Here is a 25,828-nt window from a genome sequence, read left to right as displayed (position 1 = left end):
TATAGTAGAAACCCCATTCCACTGAAATGTTAGATAAATATGTACTACAGTGCATAGTATTGATACACTTGTTCCAATACATAAAACTTAACTACAGAGTAATTATTTTCAAGGATATGAGTTCAAAGACTATATTCCAAACAGGCAGAAGAAGAAATTGCGTTTCTCAACGTGTACACGTACATACACTTATATAACTGTTTTGGGAATCTGTTTTTATTCATAAGAATTGAAATTGCCTTTCAAATACAATAGGAAAATTGCTAATAATGATCCTGATAGTTGAACTGTTTTGCATTTAATAGGAAGACTAGTAGTAGTAATAAAAAAAGAATTGAGTACCTACTGCATTTTCTTTACATGCTTCATGTAATTTACTTTAATTCTCCTGACAGCTTTATGAGATACATGTATTTTTCCCATAAACCAAAAGAGTGCTCCATGGTCAGAAAGTTTGAGATTCAAGGTGTTGAACAAAACGGACATGTTTCTTTAAGCAGGACTTTCAGAATGTTTTATGTCAATTTACATATATAGCATGCCAAATTGTTACCAGAAGATTAAGACCATCATTAATTTCACACCAGCGAATTTGAGAATGTCGAGGCAGATAGGTAGCCTCCCTTGGGGGAACAGAAAACTCAGATTTATTTAGTTCCTCTGTGTGCAGACACCCTTCTGTACACTTCAGCACATGACCTCTGGGCCGGTCTCTCTGTATTTCAGCCTCTTTATCAGAAAGATCATATTATCAGTACGTACATACATAGGAAATACCCAGTTGTGTCAGAGATGTTAATTTGTTATTGGCCAAGGTCTCTCTGGTTCTGTAGTTAATTCATGATGTTTGCCACGCCTGCTGAAGACCTCAGCCTTATGACTGACTCCATAATGGCCTGGGTACGGCCCTGTGATCCTGTGGTGATGGGAAGAAAAAGAACAATGCAGAAGGGTGAGCTCTACCAGATGGTAGCCTCCTGCAGCCTGGTTGGCATGGGCACAGACTGACCAGCTCACTATAATAGGAAGTCCAGAAGTAGCTTCAAACAAATAAAATATCGGTGAGGTGATATTTCAAGTCAATGGGGCAAAGATGGACTAGTAATGGTATTGAGAGGTCCAGCTTGTAGTCTGGACCTACACTTTGTACCACACTTTAGGATGGTTTTGAAATGGATCTAACACTTAATGTAAGGTTATACAACTATACAAGTACAGGAACCAAATTTGCGACAATTCTTTTATAGCTTCCAAGTAGGGAAGCCATAGAACAAAATTTAAAAACTTCTGCTTTTTCCACAAGCAAAGTCAAAAGAAGAAAAAAAGGAAACGAAGGAAAAAAATATTTGCAGCTTCTGTCATAGACCGTCAATCTCCTTAATGCATAAGAGAATGACTAACAACACTGTAGAAAAAAGGAGATCAAAATATGAAAACAGTACATGGAAAATACATATGGCATTTCAATATTTGAAGATACTTAGCCTCATTCATTATAAGAGAAATGCAAATTAAAACTTAAAAATTAAAAAATGAAACTCCAGTAAGCTGGAGTTTTTTTCTCCTACCAAATGGGCAAAAATTTGAAAGTTTGGTAACACACTACATTGGCAAGAATGTGCAGAAACAGGATCTCTCAAACATTGTTGGTAGAAGTGTAAATTACTGCAACTTCTCTGGAGGGCAATTTGGCAGAATTTATCAAAATTACAAAAGCATATGCCCATTGACATTTGAAACACTTCCACTTGGCATCATGAAATTCTCTTGGCATCCTGAGAAATAGAAAGTGTTCTACAAGATTATTCATTGCAACCTTGTTTACACTAGCAAGTGATTGGAAACAACCTAAATGCCCATCAATAGAGGATCGCTTGATATAATACGCTGTACCCATACTGTGGAGTACTGTGTGGTTATTAAAAAGGGAGAAAGGGGCGCCTGGGTGGCACAGTGGTTAAGTGTCTGCCTTCGGCTCAGGGCGTGATCCCGGCGTTATGGGATCGAGCCCCACGTCAGGCTCCTCCGCTATGAGCCTGCTTCTTCCTCTCCCACTCCCCCTGCTTGTGTTTCCTCTCTCGCTGGCTGTCTCTCTCTGTCAAATAAATAAATAAATAAAATCTTAAAAAAAAAAAAAAAGGGAGAAAAAGAAGGCAAAGGAGAGGGGGAGGGAGTGGGGGGGGAGGGTGGAAATCAGCAATAGGAGGCTCTCCTACTGATGTCCCCCTGTGCTTCATTGTTAGGTGAGGAAAGCAAGATGCTGACTAATATTAGGCCAGCAAGTTTATATACCAGGAGGGTGGAGAAAAGACTCTACAATATATTTGTCATTTGAAAAAGTCATTTTTAATTCTCCCAAAAGATTGATAAGAAGTTATAAATTGTACCTGCTGGGGGGAGTGGGGGTTATCTGGGCAGAGCTGGACAGTGTATCTTCCATTATTAGACTTTTTGTTGAAATATGCAGATGTGTGTTTGTTCAGCAACTTCATTGGTGCTTTTTCTTTTAATAACCGAAATAACATATATCCAAAGAGGGAAAAATTCAGAATTTTTTTGAGCTTCCTTTTCCTTAGGTTAAATACAACATAAATTTAACTTAACGCTTTTTGTATAATAGTGAGTTAGTAAGTAGTACTAATAAATAATTTTGCAGAGCTCTAGAAGCACTTTTGATATTCTGGTTATTATTTTGAAACACATTGCCTTTGAACTGAATAAAACATTTCCTTTATTACATGTATTTTAAGAAGCCTTAAAATTAGTTCCCATTTTGGTCCTTTGGCTATTGCCCAGCTTGATTATTGTGTAATACATTGTACATTACTCTCTTTATGTATATATTGTAAGCTGCCTCAAGGTTGTCAACACATCATATTCCAAAATCTAATTCTGAGTTTCCTCATAACTTTCCCAGCAAGTCCTGCATGCATCCTAATCCCCGTAGGGAGCTGGCAAGCACACTGCTCCAGCTTCCCATGCTGAGTCCCAAATATCTGTCCTTTTTCTTCTGCCACACTGTCTTGATTCCTATGGCTTTGGGATAACTTCTGAACTCGGAACATGTGAGTCCTCCAGCATAGTTCTTTTTTTCTGAGACTGTATTAGCTCTTCTAGGCCCAGTGCATTTCCATGTGAACCTTAGGATCAGCATTTCAATTTCTGTGAAACATCCCACTGAGCCTTTGACAGGGAGTGCATTAAACCTGTACTTGAGTTTGGGGAGTATCGCCATCTTAATACCAAGTCTTCCAGTCTGTGAACAGGGGACACAAATAAGCTCTTTACGTTAAAATTCAGTGTCAAAGTGAAGACATTGTTCAGTCACCCATCCTAATGATTGTGTGCCCAGTTGGCTCAACTGCTATTATGCCTGGTGAGTTAGCCATGACCCTGTTGGAAATCATGTCTTAGGGCGCCCTTCCTTCTCCTGCACCACGCAGCCTTGATTAGTGCCGCTTCGATTTACCATGCGCATTACTACTCGTAAGTTCTGTTTGTGGGAAGAATGAGCGAGTTCGGGCTGAATAGCATTCAGCATTACTTACCAGAAGGTGTCCGATTATTTATTGTTCCTCGATATTTGCGACAAGTTACAGATGTTCTCGAATGCCGGGACTAAAGTTTGCCTCTACCTGCTGCAGGTACTGTGCTTTAAAGGACAGTGGACAATATGTCCTAGCTTTTACTTCCTAGGCTTTGATTGGAATAGTTTGATTTTGCAGGTGCGAAAAGGCTCGGTTTTGTCCCGATATTTTAAACAGTTTTATATGATGTGACATTAAAATGCAGAGGAGCAGATTTTGATCGCATGCAAATACACTGTCATCTGTGAAATGTATAAAATGTATCTTTTCTATTGCAGACAGACATTTCCTATTTTATGTTCTTGTTAGCATGTATTTAATGCTAATGTATTTAATTAGCATGTATTTAATTTAATCTTATCTGTATATAAAACAGAATTATAAAAATACATATACATGTATTATACATAAAATATATGAGCAGTATGTATAGTATAAATAAAAATATATATGTATGTACGTGTAAATATATGTGTGTGACATGGTCCTTAATACCTTGTAAAATATCAGCTTCTACACCACTTCTTTCTTGTCTTAGTCTGTATTTTTAAATAAAAAGAAGCCTCTCACCTTTTTAAATTCTCCCTCCCCCTCTTCACTTGCTTCACCGTTAGTCTCCTGATCGTTAGCTTCCACATACTGTTTAGGTACTAAGAGATGTTGGTTTGTTTTTGTCCAAGATACACCCTTTCCAAAAACAAAATACTCTGTTTTTGATGTCATCACTTCAAGACCGTCACCGAAGATGAGGATTCATTGCTTTATATTGTGTCGTATTTAAGTATATGTTACGGATTGAAGTTGGTCGGTTTTGGTAATTCTGATTTCCTCACTTGATCAGGATTGTCTTTGATGATTCTTAATGCGTAGCTTTTTTCATAAGGGAATAATGTAGGTGGTGCTGAAGAGTGGGCACTAAGTACAGTGGGGGCTGTTTGTTTTCACCCCCTGGTGTCAGTAAACACTGGTGAGTTGAGGGGGTGTCATGGAAAACAAATGGGAGATCTGCAGAATTAAGGGAGTGATTTGGAACAGTTCGCTCAGCTAGTGGGAGAGTTAAAAAAATGGTCCTCTTCCTTTTAATTGTCACAAAAGTGGACCTTTGTTTCATCTATCCTCAGATGTTTTCCTGTTGCTTTTGTCAACATGATATTATTATTCCAACGATATTTATGCAATTAAGAGACTACAGCTTCACCCTTTTCCTAGAATGTGCGTAGTATCTTTGAGATGCTTGTATGCAAGGATGAAGGTTTAACCTTTGATAGTCAGCTCATCTCCTGATGCTCCCTCCCTTCTCTGCACCATCTCTCACTGTCTCTGCCTCTAGGAGTAGTGTGATATCCTCAAAGTAGCAGGCCAGTGACAAGCTGGAGGGGACATGACGTGCTTCTTCATTTTTCACTTAGTACAGTGATTATTTACAATAGGGATTTATAGAAAAAGCAGGAAAGCAAGAAAGAGATAAGCCATATATGCATATTTTCACAAACGTAAGGTATATTTAGTCTAAGTTCTAAGAGAAACTGAACATAAAGTTTGACAGAGCACTAGCCAAAGGCAAAGCTTAAAATAGCTGAAAAAATCTCTTTTGTTCGGGTTCTTCTTATTTTTAAAGGTGTGTGTTGTTTTATAAATTTTTTAATGGAAATAATATATAATTAAAGTGTATTTGGAAAATAGAAGTGGGCGTTGTTCTGTAGTTGCATTAACATTTTGCTGTGTTTCTTTCTAGTCTAGCTGTAGAGGAATTTGTCTGATTTACTCTTTCTAATTCTGTATAGTTGGGCACTTGCATTTCAGGACAGACTCTGCTTAGGGATGGGAGGGAGGTAGCCTAAGCTTTTCCAGGGGAATATCTTGGATCCAGTTATAGGACTGTTCCCATAATGCAGGATGCCCATTCACGAGGAAAATATTTGTGTTCCCCTTCATCTGGATGTCTCTAGGAAAGGTCGTCCTTGTCCCTTTGCATCTGTGGCATGCTCTTCCTAGAGCCGCTGTCATGAACTCCGCCTTGCTTTCCTGATACTCCTCCACTCTCCTCTCTCCATGAGTGAAGAGACGACGTGTTCACTGGGTCTCTAGATTTCTAATGCCATTTGTTGCCTTTACCTGTGAGTGATAGTATAGCTACTATAAAATTGTTGGGTTATGACCAATTTTGCATTCATCCCCAGTGTTTTTAGGGCACATTCCTGCAAAGTCAGCGTCACAGTCGAGTATGACACACAAATGTAATCCTCCTTAGAGGTGTTGGGGCAGCACAGAGCCTCGTGAAGCCTCCGGGTAGGACCTTTCATCGTCTGGTGTGCGTTGTGAGATGTGTTTGCCAACTGCCGTGCTCCTACCTTATTGGTCACAGAACCTTCACTTCAGACAACATCCTGCAGCGTCTGTTCCTTGGCAGTACCCTCCAGAAATGCTGATGATCCTATTGCTGGATTTTTCTTTTTGCATTTAATTTTGTTCTGTGGGAAATTTGAGGCCAGTTTGATTTTTTGTTTCTTTCTAGTTAAGTGCACCCCCCTCCCCGGCAACCTGCGTGCATTTGCAGTGCGCTTTTTAGTACTGTTCTCCCAAAGACGAAAGACAGCAGCTGCGTATGTGCCCAGAAAGCGTCTAGGTGGGCAGTGTCTGATGCAGAGATTCACAGAGGGCTGAAGGAGCAGGTGGAAGAGAGCAGAGGCGTGTCCCTGTTATCGGGGCATTTCAGGCCTCGCCTTTCTGAATGGTAGGAAAACAGTACAAGAGGAGCCTATTCCTATTTTCAAGGCTATTTGGCATACAGAATATAGGGCCTCCATTGTGTCTTGCAGTCCTTCATGCTTAGAGACCAACACCAATGTGGAAAGATCGCCGGCACTCCACATGCTGCTGCTTTTCTATCTCCAGACTATTTTAGAGCTCACTTGACAGAGCTTAGAAGCCAGAGCTGCTCTGTTTCCTCAGTGCTCTAAATTCAGTGAGGCCACAGTGCTTTCCTTTGCACCACTCCTCCCTGGTGAAAGGTGTGTTCTTGGGGTTAAGGAAACTCCTTCAGTGCCCTCAAGTGGCACCAGAATAATTTGATATTAAAATTGTAGAACCTGGGATTTTGTGCTTCCTGTTCCGCATAGAATTGGATCACTAAGGTAAAAGACCAACTTAAAAATTAGCACCAGGTTCACAGAATCTACCAGCATCATGGGATTACTGTATTATACAAGTAGAAATTACTGTACCAGGACAGCTCTCGATGAGGGCCTGACACTTGGAGAGGCCTACATAGTAGCATCATCTGTGGTCTCGTGGTGCTGATTCGACTTTAATTTGGTTCACTTTTCTTTCTTACTCGGTAGGTCAAACTGTGCTGAAAACATCCGCAAGCACATTTTGCACACGGGCAAACATGAAGGAGTCAAGATGTACAACTGCCCCAAATGTGACTACGGAACAAACGTGCCTGTGGAGTTCCGAAACCACTTGAAAGAGCAACATCCGGACATCGAGAACCCTGACCTGGCTTACCTGCATGCTGGTAAGCGCTAACACTATCACCATAGCTGCAGTTTTTAAGAGGATTTCATTTCATTCATCCACAGTGTTAGGATGCTGTCTGTCCATTACTGTCATGTATTTTAACACAGTGGAGCACGTGAGAGCATCTGCTTCCTGACTTCCAAAAAAGCGCGTTCTGGGCTTATCCCACTCAACTATGAAAACGGGTCTTTTCTATCGTATGTCATCAAGAGCAAATTTGACAAAATAATCCTTCCAGGGCAAGAAAGTTAGTAATAGCAAATAGTCGGTGTTCAGTTGACTGAAACGATAGCTGTGGTTTGAACTCCACGTTTCGACTAATCGGTAGCATTTTTAATTTTTTTCAAAAAACATTTGTGAATTAAAATGTTATGCCCTGCCCCTGTGCACCGCTGTCTTGGGATGAGCACCTAGAAAGGGAGAGCACGTGCCCCAGGAGGGTGAGTTAAGCAGCTCGGACGGAGGAACGTGGTGTCACTCCTGTTTCAGAGATTAGGAGGGACTTGTCTGCAGTGTGAGGGCTCGGTGCTGCCGGCAGGGCCGGCCGCTCACATAGCCTCGCCTCCCTGGACCTGAAGCCAGAGGCGCAGCCACAAGGGCAGGTCCTTCAGATCTACCCCTGTGCATAGTCCAGCGTGTCTGCACTAAGCAGCGTGCCTTCCTCGAGTGCTGCGTTCTTACTGTGCAGGGCAGCCACGGCGGATGACGAGCGCAAGGACAGGTTGGAGGAAGTGCTTACCCTGCAGGAGATTTAGAGAAAGTTCCAAAATGTGGGCCAAGCAGTACTATACTTCAGTAATGCCAGTTGATACAGCGAGCGTTTTAAGCAGATGGCTTTGGGATCAGTTACAGCCACGTGAAAACTCTCCTCCTTTCCGTACTGGCCCTGTGACCTCAGGCAGGCCAACCTCGTCATGCCTCAGGTTCCTCCTCTGTGAGTCTACGTGGCGGTATCTCTTTGAAGGGTCATTGTGAGACGTGAAAAAGCTAATGGCCAAGCGCAGTACCTTTTATGCCTGCCTAGCAGGAGCAATGCAGAAGGGCTGGTGGGTCATGGGGGTGATGCTGGAGGTGTGACCACAGTGTTTGAAAGTCATGGGAAACCCACCCGAAATGCAAACATCATGGGAAACCCTACCCATCTGCAAAATGTGTAAGTAATGTTTGCTCGGATAACATTTATATGAAAGGAGATGGAACTTAATGAATGATTTGAGTTAGAAAACTATTCTTATCTATTGGTTATTATTACATTTGACAATGTCTGCATATAAGGTTATTACTTGTTTTTTGCTGATGTGTTCTTTCAAATTTCTGTTTATGCTCATATGACTGGCTTTTTAAGCAATGGTAGAATGTCTGCAGTTGTCATCTGTGTTGTATCCAAGGCTGTTTTTGAAAAACAAAAACACAGGTCGGTATTCCTTGCATGTTAGTGAGGTTGCGACCAAAATGTTTGTTTGGACAGTTTATAGCTTTAGGCACAAGAACAGATAAAGTCAAATTGAAGTATCTTCTGGCCATCAGTTCCTATGGGTTCTTCCTTAAGATGAGCCGTGACCATACAAAGGCCAGAAATACTGCCTATGGAAGGAGGCGCTTCAAGTAGCCACCAAGCAAAATGATCTAAATTGACACTGGATCGTCAGGAAAGTACCCTTTTCAAGATAGTCCTGCGCCTGCTTCTCCAGGTGCTATTTCGCTGTCTTCTGTCTCCCCATTGCACCAACTGGACATTACAAATGGGTCATTTCCCTAAAATGAAGTATTTGTAACTTTCCGATGAGCGCCAAGGAAAGGAGGAGGAAGCTAACTGCAGAGCATAGACACACATTCCTCTTGTCGCTCTGCGCAGAAAGGACAGACAGCTTGGCCTGTGCTGTCGCTGCACTCGCAATGCTGACTGTTCCCTGGAGAGATGTTTGGAGATATTATTAGTATAAAACAGGTTTTAAGAAGAATTATTCCATTTCCTTGTGTATGTCTGTCATGCTCATGCGTGTGTAATCCTAGTTTTCGGTTTATATTTATAATTCTGTTCGAAACTCCTTTCTGCAGAAGTCACTGTAGCTAGCATTCCTCACAGAGCAAACCCGTGTGGTCCGCGTGGGGTGTCGGGTATCGGCTTCTCCCTGGGCGTGGCAGTAGTGCTCCTTGGTAATGTTTTTGCTTTGATAAACGTAGCTCAGTCAAGAGAAAACTTTAAAAAGGTAACGTTTCTTAGACTGTGACTGACTCTTTACCCTTGTGATCATAGATCATCCGCAGTGATTTAGGGCTACGGGAAAGTAGGCTTCCTCGGTATAAAGTAGGGTGTTGATCCGTATCGTTCGGTGATAGAATTAGGCACCGCGGTTGTTGAATCCACGCGGGGCAGTAGGTGCTGGGACGGGTCCCGCGGCAGCAGCAGGGTTTTCTGCAAGAGTGGTTTCTGGCCGGAAGGGTACCATCAGCTGTGTTCTCCGGTGTCTGCATTGTCCATGTGCTGAGCATCTCGTAACCCAACATCCAGGGAAGCATATTATGCAGTTCTGTGAATAAAAGGGTGAGTTTAAAGGTACCCAAAAACAGACAGACAAAATCACTCTGGTCCTCACGTGATTCTACCATGTACATCAAACATCCGAAAGACCATTAGAAGGGACATTAAACAACAGCCACAGAAAAGTGTCATTTGAGATATTTTCAATTTTAGTTGAGATAATATTTGGGAATTTATATGTTGAAGCATAGACATATACTTTTTGGAAAGTATTGTTGGAAAACAGCTCTGCAGAAAGAGCTTTTGCTGTGACTGTGTGCTTCCCCGGGTTGGGTACATGAAGTCATGTAGGACTCCTCTCCTGCAGTCATGGAGGCCATGTAATTTAGCAGGAGTTCCCTGGAGACCAGGTCACACCCTGGTGTGCCACACTGTAAGGTCGTAGACCTCTGCACATCTCAGAGCTTCCCGTCCTCGTCCGCAGAGTCAGAAGCAATCTCTGCTTCTGTGTTGGCGTGGCCATTACGGTCGGGTAGATTTGAACGTCAGCCCTATTCCAGCCCTATTCCCTTATTGAATGGCTCTGAAACTGTTGTTTTAATTCTGTGGGTCTCAGTGTCCCCCTCTGCATGGCGGGGACAGTAAGGGCTGTTAGCAGTGTTGTCACCATCTGTACCACATGACGCGGGGTGCGCGCAGTAACGTGTGGCCATTCTGAGCAGCCATGGTTGCACGTTGTTCTTCGTCTCTGTCACTTCTGTGGGGAATTCATGGACTTGCCTCTCAGTGATTTTCAGGAACTAAAAGAATGATTTTAGTATCATTTCTTCATTTCATACTCCAGAGAATTAAAGCCTTTATGTGAGCTCTAATTTTGGATATAGTTTTATTTGAAAAACAGATAAAAGTGGTTATTTTTAAAATAAAAGTTGATTATTTAGAGATGTATTCTTTGATTTCCAGGCATTTAGGGATTTTTCTAGTTATCTTCTTGTTAACTATTGAAATAGTAATATAAGTTGATTTCTAGCTTCTATCTACTGTGCTGATAGAACATAATACTGAATTATTTCAGTCCTTTGAAATTTGTTTATGCTTTCTTCGTGCCCAGCATTTGGTAAGTTTTGGTAAATGTTTGAGACACGCTAGAAAGGAACGTAAATAGTGGTGCTGTTTGGTGTGTATTCTGTGTTCCCTACACATCACTTACACCGAGGTTTTTCACTGTGCTGTTCAGATTGTCTGTATTCTTACGTGTTTTTTATGCTACCTCTCCCAACTGTGAAGAGGAGTGTATAAAGTTGCCCCCTGTGATTGTGGATTTGTCTGGTTTGTTTGTTTTTTTAAATTCTCTTACTTTTAGCTTTACATATTTTCAACATCTATCCCTGGCTACTCATAACTGTAAGATGATTTTATACACATACCCATCTATCGTAAAGAAACTGTATGTATTCCTTATAATTATGACAAGTTCCTTTTTGTCTGTAGTAATGCTTCTCGCCATCATTCTGTGTTTCATGTTGGTGTAGCTGCATCGGCTTCTTTATAAGCAGCGTCTAGCTGCATTTGGTTTTTTATCTGCTGTGACAGTTTTAACCTTTTACATGAGATAGTCTTTAGTCTTTTACTTTTGTATTTATACTTTGTATCATTATCAGTACTTTCATCGTGGTCAAAAACGGAAACTACCCAAACGCCCATCGAGTAGAGTGTACAAAAGGCTGTGTGTTCAGAGTGGGATGCTGTGCTGCAGCGAGGACGACCCAGCTACACAAAAGAAACCGTAGATGAATCTCCCAGTCGTAGAATTGGATGAACTAAAGCTTTTCTACATACATATTTTTTAAAAATATGATTTATTTGCTTCCTGTATTTCTGGAGAGATTTATTGAGGTCCACTCTAGATCCAATATGATGAGATTTTACAATCTTATTAATCCGCACAAAATTGACATCAAATTAAAAGTTGCCAGAATTCTTTCATTGTACATTATAATTTTTTTTCTATTTGGTGAAATCCATTTCACCCCACAAATGATGACCTTTATGTTAGTAATTGCTTGTCTACAGTCTCTGTTACCGAAGAGTTCACGTGGTGGTCATTCACTGCACCCCGAGCATCAATGAAATACACTCCATGTTTGCGGTACAGACCTTCAGTCGGACTTGGGTGGTTTTGTGTCAGAATACTTCGAACAGAACCGGAAATAAGGGAGAAGGCCATGGAGAAGGTTGAGGGGAGCACGCGTGCCTCTCGTGATTATGCCAAAGAAGGAAACAGATGGTTTTCTCTCGTAAATTCCAGGTCTGCACCTCAGAGAGCATGCTTGCTTCTGACGTGGCGTTCGCTGGTGCTGGGTGCGTGCTCAGGGCAGGACAGGGCGGGGCCGGGCCACCCTATGTAGTGTGACCGTGGCATCAATTTAGTTCCTTCACATTTCCTCTGAGAAGCTGGGACTTTCAGTGTTGGAAATGTTTATGTGTTTTCTAAAGGTGATGATCAAATGATGTTCTCTGTTCAGGAGAAATTAAGTATTGAGTGATGACATGGTATTTTCTCTAATTCCTTCATTTTCTACTGTTGTAGGGTTTTAAAAAAATCATATTTAAATTGATATGATTTTCATCAGTTCTTATATTGTTAAGACTTAAGCATTTAAGAATGTACATTAGGTTACCTGTACAGTGTGATAGTCTTTTCACAAAATGGGATTTTCATATTGTTCTTTAAGATGATCAGTTTTTTAATTCTTTAAAACATGTATTATTGCATTCCATAGCATTTTCCTCTTACCCAGGTGTAAGAATAGGAATGTGAAAGTTTGATTCTTACCAAACTCCACATCCTTTTTCTTTACAGCGCTAACTAATCCAGCACCATTGAAACTATAACTATGCTGAACTGATTCCTGAGTTCTCCGTAAGCGCGCCGCTGCGTTGTCGGGCAGATGGAATTCTGTATTCCACCCCGGAGCCCCTTTGCTTCATCTATCACAGTTAAGATAAAACAGCTGTAGCCTTTTGTATCTTAACCATTCCCTCTCACTTAGCGGAATATTCAAATCTCCTCATATAAAAGATTTTCTTCATCATTAATTAAAAACATTAGCGTTCTGATCTACAGAGCCTTGTAAAATGTAGTTTTCCCCAGATTGTGGGGCCTTCTATTTTTAACCCCATTTCTTTCAGCCCCTTTTGTTAGTTGGTGCTCTGACACGTGTCATGACATTTTGTACAATAATTCATTTTATGAAGAGGTCCAAAAATCTCAGAAAATCCTGACACTGTCTCATTGGTTCTCCTTACATAAACCAATTATTACTTCAACCTAAAAAGGAACGAAATTTTTTCTGACATGATTGCCTTTGGTAAATCCATGCTGACTCACTCCTATTAAATTGTACTTCTCCAAATGTATCATTAAGCTCATCCATAAGTATCATCTCAAATTTATTTCCTAATATAGATGTTAGACTAGCAGCTCTATAATTTTCAGCCTCTACCCTCTCTCTTTGTAACCTTCAGACTGGATTCCTTGTTTTCCAGGCTCCTGGTATTTCACCACTGACAAAAGACTTCCTAAAATAATTAACAGTTCAACTATTTGATTCTTTACCCTCAGACATCACCCATGGGTTAATTTACTGTTTTTCTTAACTGCTGCTAAATGTCTTTGTTCCTGTCTAACTCCTCCCTGCGTCTAACTCTGGCTTCTTCTGGCCGGCGCCGTGATCCATGTCCATCCCGGCAGGTTCGAGTAACTAGCTTTTCTCTTTGCTCTTTTCTCTGTCACTCGTAGTCCTGTTGGGTTTGCTAAGCTTAGAACTAACTACCCCATGTACTGTATAGCCAGTGGGGGAATAATGCCAAAGCAGGGGTTTCATCAACCAGCTTTTTTCGCTGATAGACACTTGCTCTCGAGGTCAGCTCATTTGCAGATGCTTATCGGTAAACATGGTGTTACTGGTAAGTTAAGCAGATCCTCTCAACTCATCCCTGTTTCTCTTTTATTGAATAATATACTGAAATATGTTTTTTCAAAACTTCTAAGTATACATTTTAAAATATTTTTAATTCAATCTGCTTAGGAAGAAGTGTTCTAACTTTTCTTCAGTGTGTCCAAAAACGTCCTTTTCCTGCTTATCACCGTGGAGCAGGGTTAAGGACGTACGCGCTCCTTTCCATCTGCCGGGGCCGCGCTTCTGCCACCTGCTTCGCACGCCCTCCTGCCGTCGGGCAGTCCTGCGTGTTGGGGAGTCCGTGGTGTGTGGTACGGCCTCCTACTTGAGGAGGTTGGTGGGTGGTACTAAAGCACACTGTTACTTCACACGGTCACATTGTGACTTTCCAGTTACAGAGATGAAGAGGAAGGGTAGCAGGACTGTGCCAAACTTGTCACCAGGCCACTCCTTTAAAACAAAGCTGTTCGGTAGGTGTTATTCCCAACTTAATGGTTTTTTTAAAAAATGGGTCTTCAAGAGGCTGACTTGCCCGAGGAGGCTACATCCCTGCAGCGCGGCCGATGGAAGTCCGTGCCTGAGGGGCTCCAGGAGTTACCTCGTCCTGCTCGCACAGGAGCTGAAGACAGAATCAGCCCCTGTGGGTTAATAAATTGTTATCATGAAGCCTTAACATGTTGGAGTTTTAAGACTTCAGATAATCTGAAAACATGAGCCAGGAGGTAACCTATACTAAACAAAAAGAGCCACCAGGGTAACTGTTTTCACAGTTGTACTTCTGCGGCCTAGTACAGAGCCTGGCAGATGGCGCCGGCATCCGTCAGATGAACCGGGTTTTAATGTCCTGACTCTATGGCTGTCGAGATATGTGACTTTGAGCAAGTCACTCAGCTGTTCTGTGTCTGTGTTCTCTACCACAAGATGCGTAGCACTGGTTAGCCTTTCTTCCGAATATGAGATTAATCAATGCATATGAAAAAGCTTTGAAAATTCTTACTGATACTGAGATTTTCTTTGTTATTGCCCTTCTGATAGTAGGAAGTTAGAAGGAAAGGACTGCGGTGATTTCTTTGCATTTATTTGAAGTTGCTATTAAGAGTAATGAATCTTATAACCGTATATGTGTTAGCAGGTATCCGTGGATCAGCATGACAGTCTGAGTGTGTAGCTAAAGTTAGGGCTAGAGAAGGTCTTTATATGGCTTTTTTTTTTTCAGAGTAAAACATCACTTTATTTATTTGAATTATTTCTATTCTTTGCTCTTTATATTTTTAAAAATGTTTTTATAAATGAATATGATGCTGAAATAACGTCCTTTCGAGTGGATATTTCAATGTTCTTGGCAGTCACAACATTTAAAATAAAATCAGAGTCCACAATTAAAATATAGCTTTTGTTATAACACCTCATACAGTTGACTGAAGATAATCTGAAATTCATGTAAATCCATTCAATTAATCATTTTTGATGGATTTCAGGCCCTCAGAGCAGTCAGGCTCATCTCCTAGCTACATCATTTTAGAAGTTTTAAAGTGAGGTTTAATTTTTTTCCAGAAAAAAAAACTCCATGCTCTTCTTTCTTGGGAGGCCTAGCTAAGTGTAATTAGCCTGTGTAATTCAGAGCCACATTAAAACTTCCTTTTAGGCCTCTTTCCTTGCTGCCACAAGGTTATACAGGCACATGACAGTGTGCTTACCTCATCACCAAGCAAAATTGTGATCTTATCTAGGCTAACATTTACAGCATTCATGAACTGAATTCTGAAAGTTAAAATAGTTAAAGAGAAAAAAAAAGAAAACAAAATTGTGATCTTATCCTCCCTGACAACTTCATTTATCAAAATTTTAAGGGGAAAAATTGATTGTGGAAAGTTATAGTGGGTGCAGTATGATTTTATCAGGTAATTGATGTGGCTTTTATTTTTATATAGACCTTTTATCAGCTGTTTAATTCAATATAATTTATATATTTTAAAAATTTACACACCCTCACATTCATATCTTGACCCCGACTAACATGCAATTTTGTATGAGAGAAACACGGTAGGCGTTGGCAGGTCTTACTGCTGATAGTGCGTTAACAGTTATTGTTTCCGTTGAAACCCTTTCTGGAAGAAGAATGGAACAGGTTCTTCAAATTATAGGGGAAGTTTAGGAATACTATTTAATTAGTATTGAAATTTAGTTCAGAAGATGTAAAGTGTACATTATCAATCATTCGCAATTGTATTTATTTCTGTTTTCATTGTACCAGCTAGCAGGTTTTCCTTGTTTTGAGTTTTTATTTTGAAATACTTTTAAGCTTACAGAAAAGTTGCAAAAATAGTGCAGCGTTCCCAAATATCCTTTGCCCAGCTTCTCCAAATGTGAGTGTCAGGTATAACCATGACAGGATTTCCGAAACCAAAGATACTAGCGTCAGTGCGAGACCATCTGCTAAGCCACATCCTTCGTTCACATCTCACCAGGTCTTCTGCCTGTTGTTTTTCTTTTTCCAGAACTCAGCTCAGGGACTGACGTGCCCTCTAGTTCTTGTGTCTCTTCAGTCTTTCATTGTCTCTCACAACCTTGATGCTTCTAACCAATAGAGATCAGTTATTCTGTAGAATGTTCCTTGTTTTCCAGTAGTCTGACGTGTACTCATGATTCAGTTAAGGTTCTTTAAGCGTCTCCCAGAGTAGAGGTGCAGCACATCAGGGTATGTTATGGCGGACGGTGTAAACTGGACCTGTTGAGTGAGGCGGTGTCTCCATATTTCTCCACTACAGACCTACTGTTTTCTCCGTATTAATTAATACACATCTCCGGGGAGATACTTCCAGATTATGCAAATAGCCTGTTTCTCCTCAAGCATTTGCCCACTAATTTTGACATTCATTAGTGGATTTTGCCTACAACAGGGTCTGTGGGGTTTTAGCAGTAATACTCTCTTTCCCTCGTTCCTTCTGTGTTTAATTGGAATTCTTCTTTAAGGAATATCTGTCTCTTCACTCCCAATTATTTTTTTATTCAATTTATTTTTACCAATATGGATTTATTATACTCGTGGTTTACAATTCAGTATCATTTTTATTTCTTAGTCAAATTGCTCCAGCGTTGGCCATTGTGAGCTCCTTCCGACAGGCGTCTGTGCCCTTTGGGGTGCCCCATCCTCACTAGCACTTGGGACTGTTGGGTTTTCTCAGCCATTCTAATAGGAGTTTGGTGGTATTGAGTGGTTTTAATTTGTATTTGGTCACTACTGATGTTGATTGTCAGTGCTTGTTTGCCATCTGTATATTTTCTTTGATGAAGTGTCTTTTGAAATAGTTTTCCCCTTTTCTCATTGGGTTACTGAGTTCTAGGAGTTTTTAATGTGTTTTTGATACAAGGCCTTTATCAGATAGATGATTTTCAAATATTTTCTCTCAGGTTGCTACTTGCCTTTTTTTCCCTCTTTTCAGTGTCTTTCACAGAGAAAACTTTTTTTTTTTTTTTTTTAAGATTTTGTTTATTTATTTGACAGAGAGTTAGAGAGTAGAAGTAGGCAGAGTGGCAGGCTGAGGGAGAGGGAGAAGCAGGCTTCCCGCTGAGCATGGAGCCCGATGCGGGGCTTGATCCCAGGAGCCGAAGGCTTTTTATTACAGTATATTTTTGTAATTGTTCTATTTTATTATTAGTTGTGAATCTCGTACTGTGCCTGACTTGTAAATTAAACTGTATCATAGGTATGTATGTATGTATGTATGGCAATTCGGTACTATCTGTGGTTTCAGGCATCCACTAGGGTTCTTGGAACATGTGTCTTGTGGGTGAAAGGGGACTTCAGAATTCATGAAGTCCAGTTTATTGATGGCTTTCCTCATGGTTTGTACTTTTGATGTGGTATCTAAAAACTGTTTGCCTAACCCAAGTTACAAAGGTTAACTCCTGTATTTTCTTCTGGAAGCTTTATGTTTTCACATTTACTTTGCATATGTTTATATCTGTTATCTATTTTGAGTCAAATTTTGGATAACATGAGGTACAGGTTGAGGGTTTTGTTTTGGTTTGGTGTTTTTTTGAATATAAGTGTCTTTTTTTTTTTTTTTTTTTTGAGCAACATTTGTTGAAAACCCTGTGCCTTGCACTTTTGTTAAAAATCAGTTGACAGTATTTCTTTGAGTCCACTTCTTTCCTCTCTACCACCATGACAGTTTCTAAAATTAAGCATGCATGTGTCTTAAATTTTATCCTAAAATTCCCATAATTGGATATATATATATTCATAATATTTATAAGTATATTTATTCCCCTTCAATTTCACATACCCCTGCTCTTCTTTTCTCTGTGACCTAACATGAATTCCTTGACAGTCTAATGTGTCCCAGTCTCGTCCTTCTCCTGAATGACTTTATGACTTAGGGTAGATTATTGTGTCTGTTTGTTATAATCAACCATTCAAAAAAACCTTATGAACAAATAAAGTGAGATATGCATATTTACGTTCCGAATATAGTGCCCAGTGAAATTATTGTTCCTTAATCCTTTATATTATTGAATAAGAAAAGCCCTTCACTTTTTGCTTACGATATGATTCTTCTCTGGTTGGTTTTACCATCATAATAAACAGTACTCAGTAATTTAGTATTTTATATTCACCAGATTTTTCTTCTTTTTCTTTTTTTTTTGTTTCAAGTTTTTATTTAAATTCCAGTTAGTTCACATATAGTGTAATATTAATTTCTGGTGTAGAATTTAGTGATTCATCTCTTACATACAACACCCAGTGCTCATCACAACAAGTGCCCTCTTTAATACCCATCACCCATCTAGCCCCCACCCCAGCCCATCTCCTCTCCAGCACCCTATAGCTTTTTCTCTATAGTTAAGAGTCTGTTTTGTGGTTCACCTCTCTTTTTTCCCCTCATGTTCACCTGTTCTGTTTCTTAAATTCCTCATACAAGTGAAATCATATGGTATTTGTCTTTCTCTGACTGACTTATTTTTCTTAGCATAATATACTGTAGCTCTATCCACATCATTGCAAATGGCAAGATTCCATTCTTTTTGGTGGCCAGATAATATTCCCGTGTGTGTGTGTGTACCCTACATCTTTATCCATTCATCCGTCCATGGACATTTGGCCTCTTTCCACATGTGGCATTTGTTGATAATGCTGCTGTAAACATCAGGGTGCATGTATCCCTTCGAATCAGTATTTTTGTATCCTTTGGGTAAATACCTAGTTATGCAATTGCTGGGTCATTGGGTAGTTCTATTTTTAATTTTTGAGGAACCTCCATACTCTTTTCCAGAGTGGCTGCACCAGTTTGCATTTCCACCAACAGGGCAAGAGGGTTCTCCTTTCTCTGCATCCGCGTCCACATTTGTTGTTTCCTCTGTTAATTTTAGCCGTTCTGACAGGTGTGCAGTGATATCACACTGTAGTTTTGATTTGCATTTCCCTGATGATGAGTGATGTTGAGCATCTTTTCATGTCTCTGTTAGCCATCTGTATGTCTTCTTGGGAAAAATGTCTATTCATGTCTTCTTTACTGGATTATTTTTTTGGGGGGGTATTGAGTTTGATAAATTTTTTATAGATTTTAGATAATAACCCTTCATCAGGTATGTCATTTGCAAATATCTTCTCCCATTCAAAGGTTGCTTTTTAGTTTTGTTGATTGTTTCCTTCACTCTACAGAAGGTTTTTATCTTGATGAAGTCCCAATAGTTCATTTTTGCTTTTGTTTCCCTTGCCTCTGGAGTCATATGTAGTAAGAAGTTCCTATGAGGTTGCATCAACTCCATTTACAATTGTACCAAAACCCATAAGATACCTAGGAATAAACGTAACCAAAGAGGTAAAAGAGCTGTACTCTGAAAACTGTGGAACACTTATGAAAGAAATTGAAGATGACACAAAGAATGGAAAAAATTCCATGCTCGTAGATGGGAAGAACAGATCTTGTTAAATTGTCTATACTTCCCAAAGCAATCTGCACATTTAATGCAATCCCTACCAAAATACCACCAGCATTTTTCACAGGGCTAAAACAAACAATCCTAAAATTGATATGGAACCACAAAAGACCCTAAATAGCCAAAGCCATCTTGAAAAAGAAAAGCAAAGCTGGAGGCATCACAATTCCAGGCTTCAGGTTATATTACAAAGCTGTAATAATCAAGACAGTGTGGTAGAGGCATAAAAAAAGACATAGATCAGTGGAACAGAATGGAGAACCCAGAAATGGACCCACAACTATATGGAAAATGTAAAAGCAGGATAGAATATCTAATGGAGAAAGACTGTCTCCTCAACAAACAGTGTTGGGAAAACTGGACAGCTCCATTCAAAAGAATGAAACTGGACCGCTTTCTTACACCACGTACAAAAATACATTCAAAATGGATGACAGACTTAATGTGAGACAGGAAACCGTCAGAATCCTAGAGGAGTTCACCATAATTTTCTCACTAGCTAAGAAGTCACTTTAAAAATTTACTCCTACTATCTCATACCCACTAGAATAGCTACTACGAGAAAAATAAAATAAAATAGTGTTGGCAAGGGTGTAGAGAATTTGAAACCTTTGTGCACTGTTGGGAATTTGAGATAGTATAGCTACTATGGAAACAGTATGGTGGTTCCTCAAGAAATTAAAAATAGAACTACCAAATGATCCAGCATTCCCACTTCTGTGTATATATGTACCAAAGAAATGAAAGCAGATCACGCTCATAGCACCATTATTTACAGTAGCCAAAAGAAGCAACCCAAATGCCCATCAACAAATGAATGGATAAAGAAAATAGATAATATATAATCTGTAAATTATATTATGTAATTTTAAATATAATTATATATCATTATAAATTACATTATATGTAATAGGTATATAATTATATAATACATACATTGGAATATTATTCGGCCTTAAAAAGAAGGAAATTCCAACACTTTCCACAACGTAGATGAACCTTGAGGATATAATGCTGAGTGAAATAAGGCAGACACAAAAGAAAAATACTGTACGATTCTGCATATATGAATATGAGGTCCCTGGAGTAGTCAGATTAGAGGGACGGAAAATAGAATGATGGCTGCCAGAGGCTGGGGAGAGGGGACACGGGAGTTGTGTTGTTCAGTGGGTACACTTCCACTTTGGCAAAATGAGAATGTCTGGAAATTGATGAAACAACAGTAGGAATGTGCTTAACACCACTGACCTGTACACTCACAGGTGGTGAAGATGGTAAATTTTACTTTATGTGTATTTTACCAGAGATAAAAATTTTTTAAATTACAAATACCAAAAAAAAAAATATACTTATTTCTTCTCTATTTCCTGCATGGATGCGTAGCAGAAAATATTAAATAGGTATCTCTGTTGATCTGGGGTGATTAGGGAAGGAAGTTGATTGGGATGGGAAAATGAAAATGGGGAAGTTAATACAGAAATTACGCTAATTGGCTTGAGACTCTAAAATTAAATAGACCAAAAAGATGTCATATGATACATGTTAATCAGCATCTGAAATATATAAATCGAGTAAATTTGCAAAGTTAATTTATTCAGGAAAAATATGAAGAAGCAAAATATTTTAGCTTATATAGACATGCTTACACTTTTTTATTTTTCTTTTTTTTTCTATTTCTAAGATTAAAAACACTTAAATACATTCTTTTAATAGATGAAAATCCATCATAGTAAAGTAGTCACTTAAATCACCTAATAGCTTTTATTGCAGCAGAATATAGCGTAGGCCCCAACTAGATAAAATCATGGTTTTGATGGCTGGTCTAGATACTTCTTAAAAAGCTCCGCTCAGACAGGTTCACTCTTGTCACCGCTATTAGTGCCATTTGTTGAGTAGCATGTCAGTGTGATTGGCACAGAGTCATTCTTTCATCTTATGAAAAATCATAATTTTAATGCACGCTTAAAATAAAAACCTCATGTAAGTGATTTCCTGTTTATAAGAGAAAAGGCAAGACTCCTTTGCAATTAGTATAGATTATTCACATTGCATGGAATGTAAAATTTTATTTTCTTTTTTGGGGAGAGAACTTCTTTTGGGGAACTGCCTTTCAGGACTTCCTCCACATTTGTTGTCTGGTTCATGAAGTTAGAATGGACTGTAATACCGGTTCTTTCCAGATGTTGGCCAGGGACAGATTTGGATTCTGTTGGCTTTAAACAGAATCTGCGTCTCAAACTAACGAAGTAGATCCTTGAATCTTGGGGTAAGGTTTATGCCATTAAATCTCTTTTAGTGATAAATGTCGTGCAGTGATTAAATAAGTTAATATTTGTAAAGTACTTAAAATAGTGCCTGGCATATATTAAGTGCTCTGTAAGTATTTAATTAATAAAATATTGAACTGAAATTACTCTGTGTCTTCTGGGTTCTTTTTAATTGTGCCAGTAGGTGCTGCTCGTGAGTGACAAGAGTGGCTATTCCAAGTTATATTTTATAGTAATAGGGGCCTGGATTGATGGCATAACGTGCATGTTCAGGTTTATATACCTGAGTCTCATGATTAGAAGCAAGACTGTTTCTAATAAAAAGACTGTTTACTTTAATGACTTTCTTAATATAAAATGACAGAGACATGAAAATGCCCAGATAGTTCTCTTGAAATTTCAGAGTACTATTTGGTAAATACTACAGCTGGTTTCACCTAAGTTTTTATTTTTTAAAAAGGTACCAGTCTCACGGCCTTTCTCACTTATCAGGCAGTAAAGTACCATATTTTAACCCTCTTTATGTTGGCAGCTAAATACTTCCTGAATCTCTTGACATTTTTCTGGAGCATCCAGTCAGTACTGAACTGTGGTACTCCCTGGTGTTTTACAGATAACCCATCGATAGGATTCAGCTTCGTTAAATGAACCCTGATTCTCAGGCAGAACAGCCTTCACGTGTACATCGAGGGCCAGATAAAAGCAGTGCCAGCTGTAGTCCCTCTCGTGCACGTGTAATTGTAATGTGAGTGAATAACCTGTAAGCACTCTTCCTATGGGAAGTGAGTGTCGCAGACCGTGTTTGCTGCAGGGACGGAAAGGTGCTGGAACTTCTGCCGACATAGTTGGTATACATGAAGCTGATCGACCTGAGTTGTGGGAAGGCAAGTGGATAGCACTCGGCTTTGTAAGAACTGGGGAGTAAGAGGTGAGAAGCGAGACAGCCTGGATGCCGAGCAGCTAGAAGTGGCCATAGGGTCGATAAAGGGGTTGTGAGGGCATTTAGCTGAAAGTTGGATTGCAACGAATGTGCAGTAAAATGCTGAAGAACCAAGAGAAAAACAGGCTGGCCCTTTAAATGTGGCTGGATAACACTTCGAATTTTTTTTGTTTTACTTTAATGTTATTCTAATATACCATCTTTGTCCATTTTTCTGGCCTTTCCCCCTGTATGTAATGAGGAAAGTTTCCTATGATGTATGCTTTTAGGTCATGAATCTTTTACCAGTTAAAGAAGTAATTTTGGTTTTAGATATGTTTCTGTTATAGTACTTAATATATTTTCTTTTTTACCCCAATTTCTCTGTCTGTGTCTAAGACATTGTGTTAGAAAGACATTTTTAAGATGTTTTATGTTCAGTTTGAACATACCAAATTTTTAATATCTTTTTTATATTGAAAAAGACAGTTGAAATCCAGGGCTGTATATTTTTATTATTTATGGTAGAATCAACTTGCATATGTTCATCTTCTAGGCATTAAGATGTCTACATATTCACCTATGACATTAATATAGATACAGTCATTTTACTCAGCATATAAGAAACAATAGTTTATTATAATAATGCAGATAAAATTGAATGTGTTTGACCTAAAGGTTTTGAGTTAGACCCCAAGTACAGCCTGCTTATTTATGCGGGCATTTGATCTGTGTGTATTTTTGGTTATGCTCCATTCTTGTATGTTCGTGCTCTTGTCAGTGTCCCTCTGAGTTAGTCCCGTGCTTCCACACAGTGAGGGACATGACCATCCTCCCTACCCGCAGTTTCTGTCTCCTGAGCAACTATGAGTTCCTGTGAGATTTCCTCAAGTGTGTCACTCTTTCGCTTTACTGCTAAGGCAGCCATGGATCTTGTCTCTCATATGAATCCTTATGTGAAACCCCAAACTGTAGAGTTCTAGAAAGCTGTGATATGCTGTTTGCAGTTACAGGATTTCATCCTGTAGAATCTGATCAGCAAGGCACCAACCAGTTTCAGAATCAAAGTGGTCTAACCTTTCCCTAATAGCTCCAAGCTGTTCCTGAAAAGCATTCTCACTGTCTCTGATGACGACCTCTGAGTTCTCTCACTGAGAAGTTAAATTAGTAATTACTAAACCTTTTTAGTGGGGCAGGTTTTGTAAACTTTGTTGAGTTCATGAGATATTCTTCTGCTTCTTAGTATGTTGCAAAACACATTTTAAAAGTCCTAAAGTGACTAGAAATTAATTTTGTCTGAGAATCCGTAACTACTTTTGTGTTCAGACCTACCAGATCGCCACCAAACAATTATGGAACTTTGTCCACCCACGACGAGCCCAACATGCTATGCTGTAAGCATCAGAGACAGAGGAGTGAACAGCACAGGCTTGGTCCTTGCCTTAATAGGGACTGCTGTTTTAATGGAGAATAGGCATTAATTGAACAACCATGCAAATAAACACCCAGTTGCTATCTAAGGCCAACAAAGATAAGATCGAAGGTGCTTTGGGAAGGCATCAGGGGAAGTGATCTGTGTAGGGCACCGAGTGAGACTCCTGCCTTACACCTCACTCTTGAAAGAGGGTAAGAGTTACGTGGGAGAGAACGTTCCAGGCCGCAGAACATCATGGGCCCCAGGAAAGAGGGAAATTGTTGTAATAATACTTTTCTAGTTGACTTAATCTTATTAAGCCTTTTCCACAATATATTTTTTCCTACTCTTTATAGAGTATAGGAAAGATGTAAAAAGAAGCATTGAATTCACTCCATTTTATTCTAAATAATTTGCCACATTATATGTGAGAATAGCGATTACATGTGAGCACTCACTTTGCCAAATTAGTGGGCTCTGTTTAAGAGTATCATCTCATTTAGGGGCGCCTGGGTGGTACAGCGGTTAAGCGTCTGCCTTCGGCTCAGGGCGTGATCCCGGCGTTATGGGATCGAGCCCCACGTCAGGCTCCTCTGCTGTGAGCCTGCTTCTTCCTCTCCCACTCCCCCTGCTTGTGTTCCCTCTCTCGCTGGCTGTCTCTATCTCTGTCGAATAAATAAATAAATAAATAAAATCTTTAAAAAAAAAAAAAAGTATCATCTCATTTAATTTCCCAAACCACACGATACTACCGTCCTTCCCAGTTTAATGGAGAGGGAGAACATGAGGTTACAAGGCTGGCGAGGCATGTGGAGCCGGCCCCTGGTTTCAGCGTGGCCGCCAAGATGCTGCTGCTTGAGAAAGCCAGGCTGTGTCACGTGTGATGCTTGGGTCTAATGTCACCATCTCAGGAGTGTTGGATCAGTGAGGATTCCCTTACAGAATCAGAACTGTTACGAGAGCTGAAGAATAAGGGATTTATGATAGAGATTAGACCTTTTCTAACTGTGGGAGTTAAATAAAACCTTAAAAGTGGTCCTAGTGGAATCAATCTGGTTTTATGTATGAAAATTCACTTTCAACCCAGAAGTTTTTCATGTGTCTGCCATGTCTCACGAACACCGCATGTTGGATTTTCGTGGCAAAATGCTGCTTTCTGATATACCAGGCAGATAGTGAGTTACACTGAAGACCAAATCATGAAGATTAAGTTTTAAAACTTTAAGAAACAATTGGACTTGAGTCAATCCTTAAAATTTCACAGGTATTTACCTGCTCTTAAATGGAGACCATGGGAAGACGTGCTAGAGCTCATCAGGACTCCGCCTGCTGGCCTGCGTGCATTATGCTCCCCAGTATCCACAGCTCTCGCATCCTGACATTTTCTGTGTGACGCTCACGGTCAGAGCTTCTGTGCGCTTCGTGAGAGCATCGTCATTTTAATAAAATCCACTCCGGTAGTTTTTATCCATTCCAGTAGTTTCACCATTCCTTACGAATGGCCCACATAAAATTCAGAATTCTTAACCTTTCTCCTTTGGCTCCTTTTAGAACCTTTAGCTTAGGACATATTCATCTCTTATGTCCCTGCAGTCACCATAGTCTTCCTAACATGTCTCCACAGACATGGTGATTTCATCCCCAAGCGTCATGTGTTCACCACTAATATGGTATCTCTATGAAGAGTATTTTGGACCACAGTACTAATCTAACTAATTTTTATCATACGCTC

At 39.7% G+C, this 25,828-nt stretch overlaps 1 protein-coding gene across 1 annotated transcript in view; it reads left to right on the top strand.

Moving 5' to 3' along the window:
- ZNF407 (zinc finger protein 407) overlaps nucleotides 1-25,828 on the top strand; it is a 449,588-nt gene that overhangs the window by 305,924 nt on the left and 117,836 nt on the right. Inside the window, 1 exon segment of the mRNA XM_026496488.4 lies at nucleotides 6,929-7,107. Coding sequence (XP_026352273.2) covers nucleotides 6,929-7,107 — 179 coding nt within the window.

This window comes from Ursus arctos, unplaced genomic scaffold (assembly GCF_023065955.2).
Source record: "Ursus arctos isolate Adak ecotype North America unplaced genomic scaffold, UrsArc2.0 scaffold_17, whole genome shotgun sequence".
Classification (NCBI taxonomy): Eukaryota; Metazoa; Chordata; class Mammalia; order Carnivora; family Ursidae; genus Ursus; species Ursus arctos.
The sequence above is the reverse complement of the archived record's forward strand: the minus strand, read 5'-3'. Positions and strand labels throughout refer to the sequence as shown.